The sequence below is a fragment of the Genypterus blacodes genome, unplaced genomic scaffold (assembly GCF_046128005.1).
Source record: "Genypterus blacodes isolate CSIRO-AG114 ecotype Tasmania unplaced genomic scaffold, CSIRO-AGI_Gbla_v1 ptg000215l_1, whole genome shotgun sequence".
Lineage (NCBI taxonomy): Eukaryota > Metazoa > Chordata > Actinopteri > Ophidiiformes > Ophidiidae > Genypterus > Genypterus blacodes.
The window spans coordinates 1,076,025-1,088,782 of record NW_027467014.1 but is presented as its reverse complement, the minus strand read 5'-3'; the positions used below and the strand labels follow the sequence as shown (position 1 = coordinate 1,088,782).

Here is a 12,758-nt window from a genome sequence, read left to right as displayed (position 1 = left end):
CACAGACTAATTGGACACACGCCTACACACAACTATAATGAACATATGTTAATATAAAGAGAATGACAAGTTACATAGTGCTGCTTTATTATGCTACATATGTTACATCTTCAAGTTTCTTTATCTTTGTATTTTTCTGTGTCTCTGTGCTGCACAGGACACAGAACCAGAGACAGGGACAGAGACAGAGAGAGACACAGAGACAGACGGATAGAGAGATATACAGAGACAGAGGAGGACAGTGTTTTATTTAAGGAAAACTCAAGCAGGAATTTGTATTTATGTAATGGTTTTTTAACTTAATTTGGGTAATAAATTACACATTTCAGTGGTTTTGATAATGAGGAGAAGAGAGAAATAGATGACAGGTGTAAAACTGGACTGAGGAAGAAAAATAATACATGTTTATACATTTATTTGTCTTGCACTATAATATAATATAATAATATTTATTAAAAGATAGGGATTTTGATGGGATAAAACGTTTACAGTGTTTTATATGACCTCCCTCAGATTTCACAAAATGTAAAATAATTCACTCTATACTTGTGACTTACGTGATTTTTGGAAAAAAAAATTCTAAATCTTTTCCCAACATCATTTTGTTTATTCATTCACATTTTCCTCATTTTTTTCCTCATCTTCCTCTGCTTTGTCACCCTTTCTTGTCATGTTTATCCTTCCTCCTTACCCAGTTCTTCATCCCATCCTCTCCTCATTCCCTCCTCTTCATCTCTCCTCCTCTCGTGCAGCGAGCCTCTCTCCACGCCGGGCCTCCTCCCCCTCACCTCCTCTTCTTATCCAACCACTAATCAGATCAATTCACTATTCCATTCACAGGGACATAATAAGGTGATTATGCATGAGCCGGGCGCCGCTCTGTGCCTGCACGCGCTCACTTGCAGGCCTTTAGCGCTGATGAAAGTTGACGTTGCATTTCCCTTAAAAATTCTGTAGATGTCCTGTGTCGGAGAAAGCTGCAACCTGGTGCTTCCCAGATTAATTTGTCTCCTCGCTTCCAATCAGTGTCAGGGCGCAGGGAGGACGGAGGAAATGAGAAAGTGAGAGGTGGAAGAAGCAAGGAAGGAGGAAAACTGAGGAGAAGGGAGGAAGGTGCAAACGCGCTGTAAAATGTCTGATTAAAAAAGACACCAGATGGCTTCTTTACGCCTTCGCTAAAAGCTTCAACTTCATTGAATTTTGATGTCTGCTGGTAACGTTTCTACTTCATCTTGTGCCTTAATTAAGTCAAACTTTATTAATCCCTGTAGATAAATTCTTTCTCTGCATTGTACCCATCCTAATTATTGGGAGCATTATTCCGCACACCTGCAGTACGTCCACTGAATGGTGATTAGCACCTGTTCACCGCTTCCTGTTACCACCTGCACAAGCAAATCATTTTATCAATTTTCAAAGCTGAAATGTTGCCACTAAAGTATCAAATCATCCACAGGGAACATATAGGGGAATTTATATGACCAGAGACAGAATGGACAATTCAGGCTGGGAGTCCCCTTGTGGTAAATGTATGGATTCCTGTCACAATGTTTAATACACAACATTGGTTTGGGGGCATCCTGGTGGCCTTTTGACCTCTAACCATATACCACATAACACCACTATCCTCATTTGAATCTAGCCTGTGTTGCTCATCATCCCTTCCTCCCTCCCCCCTCTTTCCTTTCTATCATTACTATACAATGAAAGGTGCCAAAATAAATAGAGGAAGAAGAGGAAAAGAAAGATTCACACAGGTGTGACAGCAACAAAGAGCCAGGGAGATATCCAGCAGAATAAAAGAGGAAGCTTAGCACTGAGATTGGATGTTAGTGTTTATGGTTTGCATTTTGTCCTCGTCCAGTGATCCATTAAGACACTGCGATACGTTACATTTCCTCTTTTCATAGAAACAGAAAACAGATCATCTGGGCCTATGGGGGAATAACACAGTCTGGAACGTGGGATCAAATGCAGACGACACCGCCATCAACCATTGTTGTTATATTACAGCTCAAATAAAGTATTGGAGGTAATGTATGGTGAACACTAGGTGGTTTCGGTACACGAAACAAAGCTGTTTTGACGAAATGAGCTGTCGCGGTGAGAGGAGAGCCCAGGCTGAAGGCAAAGCTCTCAATTTACGTCGCTTCGTCTATGTGACCGTGACCTCGGGGTGACGACAGAAAGACTGAGATCACGGTTACAAGCGACCAAAATGAATTTCTTGTATAGGTTGTTGGGGATCGAAATGCTGCTCGACGACAGGGACAGTGGTAATACTGCGGGTTTGGGGACACAATTTAAAATGTCTCCACTGGGAGGAATTTAATGGTGTTCCCACAGGAGCAGTAATGAAATGTTTGTTAGCTCTAGTGTAATCTAAGCAAGCCCCAACAAGCTTGGTGGGGATGAGGTGGAAATGGAGCAAGGGAGGCCAGGGACGGTGGGGGGGATGAGGGAAAGAATATTGTTCCGGTGCCACTCTCTAATTAGAACTCACTCTGATGGACATGATGAGGAGCTGGGGCATAAGGATGGAGCTCAGTGAGAGAAGCCAGGTTGGTTCCAGCATCTCATCTGTGGAGGTATTCTGGGTACTGAGACCGTACAGAATATGCTGGAGGGCTTATGCATCCCATCTGGTCTCAGGAACACTTTGGGATCCAGGTGGAGTTGGAGGAAGTGCATAGGAAGGGGACGTTTGGTGCCAAAGCCAGGGACAGGATGCACGATGGCTCTGTTTGTGGCACTGTGAGGCTGCAGCAAGTGAAGGTCTTCAGCGGTCATGTCACAGATGATGGATGGTGTGTGACTGACAGGTCAGGAGAGAGGAAATATAGAGAAGTCATAAAATCGGTTTCCCAGCAACCCGTCCAAACAATTGTTTACTAGCACATCACCAAAGCTCTCCGGGCTGATTGAGCGGCGATGAAGCTTAAAGCCCTCATCCAGTACAGGCACAGACATCCATGACTTTGTTCTTTTTTGGTCCCAAGCTCCAGCACCCAGGAATAACTCAGAGAGAGGAGCTTGACAGAGTGAATCCAGCTTATTTTTCCGTCTGCTGTCTGGAAACTGCCTGTCACTCAGACACCATGAGTGGCAGCAGAGTGAGAATTCAATAGGCGGCATTTCTGTCTGGCACGACAGATATGAAAATTATTGTATTTTTTCCCTTTTGATGAAAAGAGTATAGGACTATAACACGGAAGTGAAGAATCAACTTCGGTGACGTATAGATCAGCCTTATTGATATCCATCAGGTCAATATAAAGAGAATCCCTGTCAGAGGGATCAGTGTGATTCTGCTCTGAGAAAGAGCAAGCTTAGCCAGTGAGAGAGAGAGAGACTGATGACTTCTCACATGAGAGGCCATCACAGCGACTCTTTATGCTATTATGCGTCTCTCTCTGAGTGAATGGTCATAGTATTGTTATCATTATTCCAGCTTTTTCAGTTGTAAATAATGGTACAAATGCATACAATAATACCAAACTCAATGTCCCACATGATGCTACAAAATAAATGTCCTTGTTAACGTTTGAGCTCACACACCACAAAAGCTTTTTTAGAATCTATATACTGTTAGTCTATAAATATTGTTATATGCACTCCCCTAGAAATACTTAATTACTGTTATTAAATATGTTTTTATGCTACCTTACACCACTGGTTTATGTATGTATGCATACATGAATATGCTGTACTTCGTGAGTGTGTGTGCGTGTGTCTGTGTGTGTTGCAAATGTCAAAACATATTGTTTGTCTGCATGTGTATTGGCCCCAAACACCATGAATAATTCTTTGTAATATATTGTGCAGACAGCTGCACATAGGTGTCAGCGACCATGGACGACAGCTTTAATATGAGTCCTTGGAGTGGATTCAATCATAGCTGATATCCCCATTTCACCACTTGTAATGAATCCCTTTCAAGTGCCATATTGAATAGGATCGAGTTACTTCCATGGTCACCGGCCAAAGCACTCCATTTACATTCACTACATGAACAGTGGCACCGATTGCGAGCCCTCCACTCATGAGCTTTATATGAATACAAAGGACGAATACTAAAGAGCTTTATGTAACATAAAAATGACTGATAGTTTCATATGCTACAGAGGATGGAGCTTTATACTGCATGTTGTGCACAGTGATGCCAGTCCACTCACTGAGTTCTGACAATTACTTACATTTAGTGGCATTTATTTATTCATCCTTGATTTCTGTCTTTACTGAGGAAACCATCAATATGCATGTTTGAAGAGCAGGAAAATCTGTGGGAGGTTACAGTATAGATTTCTGGTGAGGAAATAAATTGCATGCATTGGTTTAAAGCAGAATCTATGGAAGACTGCATTGAGGAGAAAGTTAATGTGCTGACCATCAAACCTGTAAAGGCTGATGTGATTGGTCAATGATATTGACAGGTCTGAGACGTCTTCACTGCAGGCAAAATATACAGTGACACCGGCCAACACTGCAGACACTTCTCTCTATCCAGGGCAGGGACAGACATCGACTCTGAGAGAAAGCAAAAAAAAACCTCATGTCGATAGTTTGTTGTCTGTGTTGATGAGTTGCCAAGTCAAACTCTCAAGGGTTTTATTCATTCAAAACTCATAAAGATTTAACGTAGGCTTTTGGAGAGAAATTGATCCAGGACTTTGATATACGCCATCATTCCGCCAAGGTAAACAAACGCATATTTTCATGTGATTTAGTATGGTTGTAACAGGGGCCACTGGGAAAATGCAGGTAACCGACCCTTTCCCTCCTGAAATACACTCAGGGAACTGAAATGGCCCCGTTTGTTGATGTTGATGATGATATTGATTATTATTACTATCATTGGTGTTGTTGCTGTAAATACAGTATGTAGTAACTGATTGAAATGTGGTCGGTGTGCAACAGCGCCTCTTACAGGATTCCTTATTTAGTTGCATACTCGAAATAAACTTGGTATTTGTTCATACGTTACTTTCTGTCCTTTCTTATTTAAAACAAATGAAAGTGTCTCATTATTTGACTCGTTTATGACGTAAAATATATTTGTGTGAATACTAACAGTTGAAATTAAATTATAGCGTCTTCCTCTTGGTAGGAACCATTGGTAGTTGATAGTTTCCGGCGGTGCTTTATGTTGGTCGGACCGTGAACGCAACTACTTCCCACGTGAAACGTCTCGCGCGTGTGCGTCGCATCCATTGCTCGTGTGTTTGCGTTTGGGAAGCATCTCGTATGATCGTGGAGAGCAGAAACATGGAGCTGGTAGAAGAGGAGGAGGAGGAGGCGCAGCTCGGCTCAGAGTCCGAGGAAGAACACAGCGAAATGTCCGACGGAGAGGTGAGTGAAGCCCCCGCGCGCTCACACAAGCTAACGATGCTAGCAGCCGGTTCGACACATGTACCTGAACCCAACACGAGAGCGGAGCTGATATCTTATTTAGTTTGATGGATATCGGCGACGTCAACGTGTGTTTAATGCCCACGAAGCGACACCAGAGGCCAGAGCGAAGCTTGCAGCGATAAAATTAGCTGAATTATGATGTTTCACGCCACGGACCACAAGTTGTAGTGGAGCTTTAACGGATAGAGTTGCGTTCATGGTACAATGTTGACATGACTTGCATACGTTAAAGCCCCATCAGCCCCGTTTAAAGACACGACTGAACGCCTAATTAATACATACTCTCTTGTTGCGTCAAGTTGAATTGTCTCAAATGGCCAAATACCAACAAGTTGCCTCTAAACTCAGTGTAACTTCAAGTGAATCCTCATCTTTAGGATGTTCACCCCATGGATGATGGATATGAATCAACTGTACATATCAACACTCGCTTTGTTTTGTTTACAGCTTCAGGAAGCCTTCGCCAAAGGATTGCTGAAACCTGGGATGAACGTCCTGGTTGATGAACGCAAAAAGTTCACCAACAACACGGTGAGTGAGCTGATACACACAGTTTGTCAGAGTGTTTGATGATGGCGACCTCGTGTAGGGTTTAAACATTCTGTCTCTGTGTTTTCCTGCAGGAGGGATTGAAGCAGTGCCTCGCCAACTTCCGTAAACAGCTCCCGTGGGTGGAGAGGCTGGATCTGACCAACCCGCCGGCTGAGGACGTCCTCACCAAGGCCGAGGGGGCGCTCGCCGCTCCGGCCAACAAAGACGTCAACGCGGACGACGACTTCCAAAGGGAGATGTTCTTGTGAGTAACTTACAGCGATGAAAATGTGGTGTTATGTTGCGGCAGCCCTTTCAAACAACTGATCAAGTGGTTTGTGTTCATTGAAATTGTGCATGACGTCGTCCTGATGGTGGAAACAAACAGAACAGAGCTTAAATATGCAGAGCTACAGGATGTAATAGTGTGTGATGTTTGTGTCACATCCAACACAAATCTGTGGCATGCCGTCTTTCATCCAAACCAAATGTCAGCCTTCCTCCTCCTCATTTTCAAATCTGGCCGTGTGTTGTGATGCGTAGCTACCGTCAGGCTCAAGCCACGGTGCTGCAGGCGCTGCCCCTCCTCGGCAAGCTCGGCATTTCCACCAAGAGGCCGGAGGATTACTTTGCAGAGATGGCCAAGTCTGACCAGCAGATGCAGAAGGTGAGTGGGAACATCGCCAAACGAAACCTAGAGACCTTCATCTGTTTGATTTAGAAATAATAGTAAATAGTTGGATACAGATAAGTTGATGAATGGTGTAATGTTTTAATCTGTTTGTGTCTCCTTCCTTCGTCCAGATCAGGAAGAAGCTGATCTCCAAGCAGGCGATCCTGGAAAGATCTGAGAAGGCCAAGAAGCTGCGCGAACAGAGGAAGTTTGGCAAAAAGGTTTGTTGTTTTTAAGCTGCCTGCTAGACACAAACGCCCTCCTGCACTGAAAGTTGATAACAGAAAGATTGTGTTGTGTGAGAAACTTAACGTGGCCTGATTTGTGCTCCAGGTCCAAATCGAAGTGCTGCAGAAGAGACAGAAAGAGAAGAAGGCCATGATGTCTGCAGTGAAGAAGTACCAGAAAGGTGAGCGGATACAGGTTCATCCTTTCATCCAGGGCTGTAGATGAAAGTACTTTCCATAGCCGTTTTGTTAGTGTCTGTGTGTGTGTGTGTGTGTGTGTGTGTGTAAGATTTAACAGTTTAGATGTGTAATCGTCCTCTAGGAATGACGGACAAACTGGACTTCTTGGAGGGAGACAAGAAGCCTGCTCCAGGCTCCTCCCAGGTCGCCAACAAAGCTGGCAACAAAGCTGCCAACAAGAAGGGGTGAGCTTCACTTCACACACACGCCTTGTTGTTCCTTCTGGTGAATTTGGCCTCTTGGCTAGAACCCTGAAATGACCCTGAAACGACCCCCACAGGCCAAACTCCAAGAGGAAATTCAAGGATCAGAAGTTTGGCTTTGGCGGCAAGAAGAGCGGGAAGAAGTGGAACACCAAGGAGAGCTTCAACGACGTGTCCAGCTTCCGCGCCAAGATGGCTCACGGGAAAGGAGGAGGGAAGGGAGGGAAGAAGGGCAAAGGAGGGAATCAAAACGTGAGGAAACGACAGACACACACACTACAGGCGCCGTCAAGCGAATGTAGAATACATGTCCAGAGAAACGATGTTGTTAATGTTGTATTCTCTCACTTCTTTCAGAAACGTCCAGGAAAATCTGTACGCAAGAAGATGAAGGGCCGCTCCTAAAGACACAGAGTTGCCCCCCCAGTCTGTTTGGCCCCCCCAATCAGACTGGGGGGGCCACAAACAAGCTGAACTTTGACCTCCCACCAAAAGGGGATGTTCCCCCCCAATCGCTCCTCAGTACAGGAGTGAAAGAGCGACGCAGACTCTTCTTCTTCTTCGCTTTTTATACAGTTTACCTTCTATGAAGTCTGTCTGCATTGATACAAGGAAGTTGATAGATGCGCCAGAGAGAAGGAGAGAGACGGAGACGTGTCCCCGTCCCCACGGAGGAGACGGATCGAAGGATAGTGAAGTGAGAGTCACGACTCTGTTGCATCATCTTAACATACATTGTGTTTGTTTTTGTCTCTTTTTTTGTTTGGTAAATTCAGTTTAATTCTCATCTCGCCGCCTCGACTCGTAGATTCTCCACACGCGTCGTGACATTTTATTCATATTGAGCAGCTGTCAGCTTTCCCGCCTCATTAATATGATGGGTGTGTGACGAGCAGGTAAGCTGTGTGTGTGTGTGTTTATGCGTGTGGACCTGAGCAGATGTACAGAAGAAGAACGGCTCTTGGTGAAGCCGCTCGTCTCTAATAAACACACAAAGCTGTTAACTTGCCTGATATCTCTTTTACTATTTCATGATTGTAATACGACATCACTGCCTAATGTGACACATGATCAGTCAATGTATTATAAGAAAACATACATCTTCAATTTCCCACTTGTAAACTGATGTGTCGTCCCGGTCTCAGGGCTTCACGCCTGAGCGGATGGCGTTCTCTGCGTACTTGGTGACCTCAGTGCACCGGCGGTTGAAATGCAGCCGCCGGTCGCTGCGATCAGGTGCAATCTGAGGGAGGGAACGGGAAGAATCAGTGTGTGTGTCGTATATCTGCCCTCAGAGAGGCAGAGGGTTGATATGAAATCTTCACAACATTCATAACTGGAATGAACCAGTTGTGATGCCTGTGCCTGCTGCAGTCTTCCTCTGGTTTGATGCGTTCTTACAACAAAAACTCACTTCGTGCCTAAGTTGATGTCGCTTGTTTCTATAGATGAATACATATAGAGGAATTCAAGCAGATTTACACTCAGTTTGCATGGGACTGTGCAGCTGGTTGTGCAGTTCTCATGAGGGTGCCGCTGCGCCACTAGGGGGAGCCAGTTTCGTTTGAGGCCACAGTGCTGCACTGAACTGCTCCAACATAAAGAAACAGAAGGTGGGACTTTGCTTGTTTGACCCTTGGGTGGTGAAGACTGTGTGTGTGCGTGTGTTCATGACCCAGCTGAGGGAGAAGCTTTGGTTTCCTCACCAGCGGTCTGGACACCCAGCCGACCTCCTGGCTCTCCGTCTGCGGCCGCGCAAACTTCTTAGTGGGCTCCAGCCGAGCCCTCTGGTACGCCTGGATGAAGTCAGCTGGGGGGGCAAAGAGAAGATCCCTGATGGTCCTGAACCATGGAGATCTGTTCATAACTGTGTCACATGTTCTACCCCTGGCTGTGAGATGGTTTCTACTGTCATGGAATTTGAAAATCTCTGAAAATGATTGAATATCTCTAAGGTTTTGGAGATGTTAAGATGTTTTTGTGACTTTAATCTTAAATGAAGCTTGAACCTCAGAGTGATGAACTAGAAACGTTCTCTCCCCAAACAGCTGCTCTGGTTTCTTGTTGTCTCTTGTGATTCCATATTCCTTTGTTGCATGATTACTGATATTACTGGTATGTGACTCAAAGCATCTGGCAGGATGAACATCAACATTATGGCGGCGAAATGTAAAGATACAAACCGTTATGTTGAATGTTTTGATGCGGATACTTACAGTCGTGCTCAAACTCTATTTCTTCTTTCTTGGACATCGGTTTGTCTGGAATTAAATCTACTGGGAGGTGGAAAAAACACACACACACACAGTGAAGAAAGGTGTTAGTAAAGCTGCTTTTTGTGTGTTTTTGTGCCTTTTAATCGCTGAGCTGTCTTGATGTCCTCTGTTGGTTCGTCTGTGTGCTGCTGGTGTGATCAGACACTTTGAGTTTCAGAGTGAAATGTAATTGCGATGGATTATTATTGATCTTTGTGCTTTCAGTGACGTAACCAGCCTGTCAGTCTGAATACCGATGAGCTGATCGGAATTCAGCACACAGAGGAGCGTTTATCTTCCACCTCGAAATGTTTTTTCGCAACTTTCCTTCTGGTCAGATCCACTCCTGGATAAATTCATTGTCATTTCATTAAAACAGTGGTTCTCAAAGTCGGGGGCGCAAGGGGAGTCACATTAATTCAGTGGTTCTCAAACTTTTTCTTTCTCGCCTCGCCGGGGTACACTTGCTGGGGAAACGTAGTAAACCCGGATTAAGTCCCGTCACGGACAACACGTTTTTGCTTTTAGACTATTTCCAGCCACCGGGACCAACGTCGAAAGCACCAGGGAGTTACAGGGGGGACTATATTAAACCCGGAACCAGTTTTGCGCAAAACTTCAGATCTATAAAAGGGGGGCGCGAAAGAAAAAGTTTGAGAACCACTGCATTAAAACAACGAAATCGAGTTGATCCATACAGTTTTTTCAGGCAGGATCTGATGCATAAACTTAACATTCAGCTCAAAATGAAGAGAGAGCAGCTCAGGTGCCTCTGGTATGAATACTGAATGTAAATTAGCTTTAAAGCGCAACAATCGGAGCTTTTGTTTGCACGTTTTGTTCACTTAATAATTTATTAAAAACGATAGTAATGAGACTTCACAGAGTAAAACTTGTGTGGCGTTTATTTGTCTGTGGACCGGAAACAGCTAACAACAATATCAAAGAGATGAAGAGGAGGGGGAGCTTACGTTTCTTCTTCGGGTTGATGAAGAAGCCGGTGTAGAGTTCCTGGTTTCTCTCCAGTTTCCGGATCATCTCTGCCCGAACCGCGTCCTGGTGGACCCGGTCAGACGGAGACTTCTCCGCTCTCTGGCTGGCGGCCATGTTTTGTTTAATAATACGATTCTAATCACAGCGTCCCGTAACCTAGCAGCGGCAAACAAGGAGTTTTAACTGCAGTAGCGGTGTTTGACCACAGGGTGGCAATATCCGCCCAGCTTTGGTCGTGGCGGACGCACAGCATCTTATAGATCGATAGACTAGATATGTTATTGATCCTAAGTGGGAAATTGTCAAGACAAAATGTTGCTGTCAGAAGCAAGATCCGAACCCACGCCTCCAGCATTTTCTGGCGGTTGCAAATTTCACACATATTTCACTAACACAGAGTAAAAATCAACACAAATTGTTTTGTGATTGAGTTGTGAAAGTTTAGGTCTCATTTGTTGAAACTAGATTATATTTACTTAATTTCATTTATTTTTAAATTCGCTTTATTTATTAACGTTCTATTTTATTTTTTCTGTTATATAGATACAGTATATGTATAGATATACATTTATCATAGTCAGTTTAGTCTGTATTTGTGTTGCACGCTGCATTATAGCATTTAATAAAGGTCACAATATATCACAATGCAAATATAAACGCATCGAGTACATTTTGAATCCTACAGATGCACATTATACCGAGTCTCTCTCCCCACTAAGTTTATCTTAATGATGTCACTATTAAATACCTTGTCTCTTTTAAGACTCCACTAAAATGAGATTATTTATTCAGAATGTTCCTTCAGGCTGAGTAATTTGTTATCGGTCTAACTCATATCTACGATTAAACTTTACTTTATTCCCTCTGCAGGGCTTTTTGAATTAGTTTGCTCTATTGCTGCTCTTCAAAGTGTTAATTATAGTGAAGATCTGAAGGTTTCTTTTGAAAAATCCTCAGAAGGTGTAAAATGTAATTTCTGTTAGACAACTCGAACTTAACTTCAAATCCAAGTCAAAAAGTATATTAAAGTGATTTTTCAAAAATGATAACAGAAGAGAAGAGTTTTTCCTCTTACGAGAAAAACTTAAACATCAACCCAAAGATTCACATTTATATCCATCCTTTCCTCCTATCAAGTCACCATGACAACAGCTGCTTCCTACCTGCTTGATAAACTGTCCTCATTATGCAGGATTTCATCTCAAAACTTTACCCACTCTGGGAATTGGTAACGGCTTTCAAAATCTGGGCAAAGCCTCTGAGAGCTCTGCGCGCTCGGGATTGACTTCAAGACGCCATTTGTTCAGTCAAGTATGAAGTGTGTTTTTGCTGAGAGCGCTGCTGTTTTTGTGTCATGTTGTAAACGTTCGCCTGGAGCAAACAAACCCGTCAGAATGAAGCCGAGGAGCAGCAACACGTCCAGCCAGTGGAAAGTGTGATTCTTGCTTCTTCCTACTGCATTATGTTCTCTCAGGGTGACAGATGACGGTTAGAGTATTTTTCCTCTGGTTTAAGTTTGAATCCTGTACACACAAACACACACACACACACGGACAGACTTCGACTGCAGGCCTTCCTTTGAATCTAACAGTTGCTGCACCGAACATCCAATCTGCTTGCCCTGTGACCCCTGTGTGTGTGTGTGTGTGTGTGTATTTGCATGTAAGAGGGGCGTACAAGTCATTTCAAATTCGTACAGGAATGTATTTGCATGTAATTTGATTAGCAATAAATTATCTTATCTTATCTTATCTTAAGGAACAGTGACTTTAAAAGTGGCACCATCAGTATGTTTACATGCACTCCAAAATGTTCCTTTTAATTTGATCAAAGCAAATAAGGTAAACAAATGAATCAGATTGAATCGGTTGGATCAGGAGGTGTTAATCAATACTCGGCATGAGTTGGGTTGCTTGAACAAGTTGATTTGTGTGCAGACTTCCTGTTCCTGTTAATTCCTTTCATATCCACTTTGCACTTTCACCTCAATTTGCAGTCAAAAATCGGACTGCTGCGTGCGTCCAAACGAGAATGCGCCGTTCTCTGCGGCGGCACAAATCAAACTTTGTCTCACACACACACACACACACACACACACACACACACACACACACACACACACACACACACACACACACAGCACTTGTAGGGACGAGTCGAGTTTGATGTATTTTAATGACAAATCCCAGGCTGCATGCTGACTTCTCACTTCTCTCATATCTGA

At 43.7% G+C, this 12,758-nt stretch overlaps 2 protein-coding genes across 2 annotated transcripts; one reads left to right on the top strand and one right to left on the bottom strand.

The window, feature by feature from the left end:
* Positions 1–5,153: 5,153 nt before the first annotated feature.
* On the top strand, positions 5,154–8,290 carry ebna1bp2 (EBNA1 binding protein 2). The gene is made up of 9 exons (XM_076170202.1): positions 5,154–5,349; positions 5,860–5,943; positions 6,036–6,208; positions 6,487–6,610; positions 6,748–6,837; positions 6,950–7,025; positions 7,166–7,268; positions 7,364–7,538; positions 7,644–8,290. The coding sequence occupies exons 1-9, from the start codon at positions 5,245–5,247 to the stop codon at positions 7,689–7,691; spliced, it is 978 nt and encodes a 325-aa protein (XP_076026317.1). The 5' UTR covers positions 5,154–5,244; the 3' UTR covers positions 7,692–8,290.
* A 120-nt stretch (positions 8,291–8,410) lies between these two features.
* cfap144 (cilia and flagella associated protein 144) lies at positions 8,411–10,648 on the bottom strand. The gene is made up of 4 exons (XM_076170164.1): positions 10,513–10,648; positions 9,503–9,562; positions 8,993–9,096; positions 8,411–8,529 (listed from the first exon to the last, which is right to left on the bottom strand). Exons 1-4 carry the CDS (start codon positions 10,646–10,648, stop codon positions 8,428–8,430), a joined length of 402 nt encoding a protein of 133 aa, XP_076026279.1. The 3' UTR covers positions 8,411–8,427.
* Between the last annotated feature and the right edge of the window lie 2,110 nt (positions 10,649–12,758).

Excerpts from the sequence above, each read along its gene's own strand:
- ebna1bp2 (XM_076170202.1), top strand. The coding sequence starts at position 5,245 with ATGATCGTGGAGAGCAGAAACATGGAGCTGGTAGAAGAGGAGGAGGAG. Across the intron at positions 6,209-6,486 it reads TTCCAAAGGGAGATGTTCTT|CTACCGTCAGGCTCAAGCCA; the intron begins GTGAGTAACTTA and ends TGTGATGCGTAG. Across the intron at positions 6,611-6,747 it reads CTGACCAGCAGATGCAGAAG|ATCAGGAAGAAGCTGATCTC; the intron begins GTGAGTGGGAAC and ends TCCTTCGTCCAG.
- cfap144 (XM_076170164.1), bottom strand. The coding sequence starts at position 10,648 with ATGGCCGCCAGCCAGAGAGCGGAGAAGTCTCCGTCTGACCGGGTCCAC. Across the intron at positions 9,563-10,512 it reads CATCAACCCGAAGAAGAAAC|TAGATTTAATTCCAGACAAA; the intron begins GTAAGCTCCCCC and ends TCCACCTCCCAG. Across the intron at positions 9,097-9,502 it reads AATAGAGTTTGAGCACGACT|CTGACTTCATCCAGGCGTAC; the intron begins GTAAGTATCCGC and ends TTGCCCCCCCAG.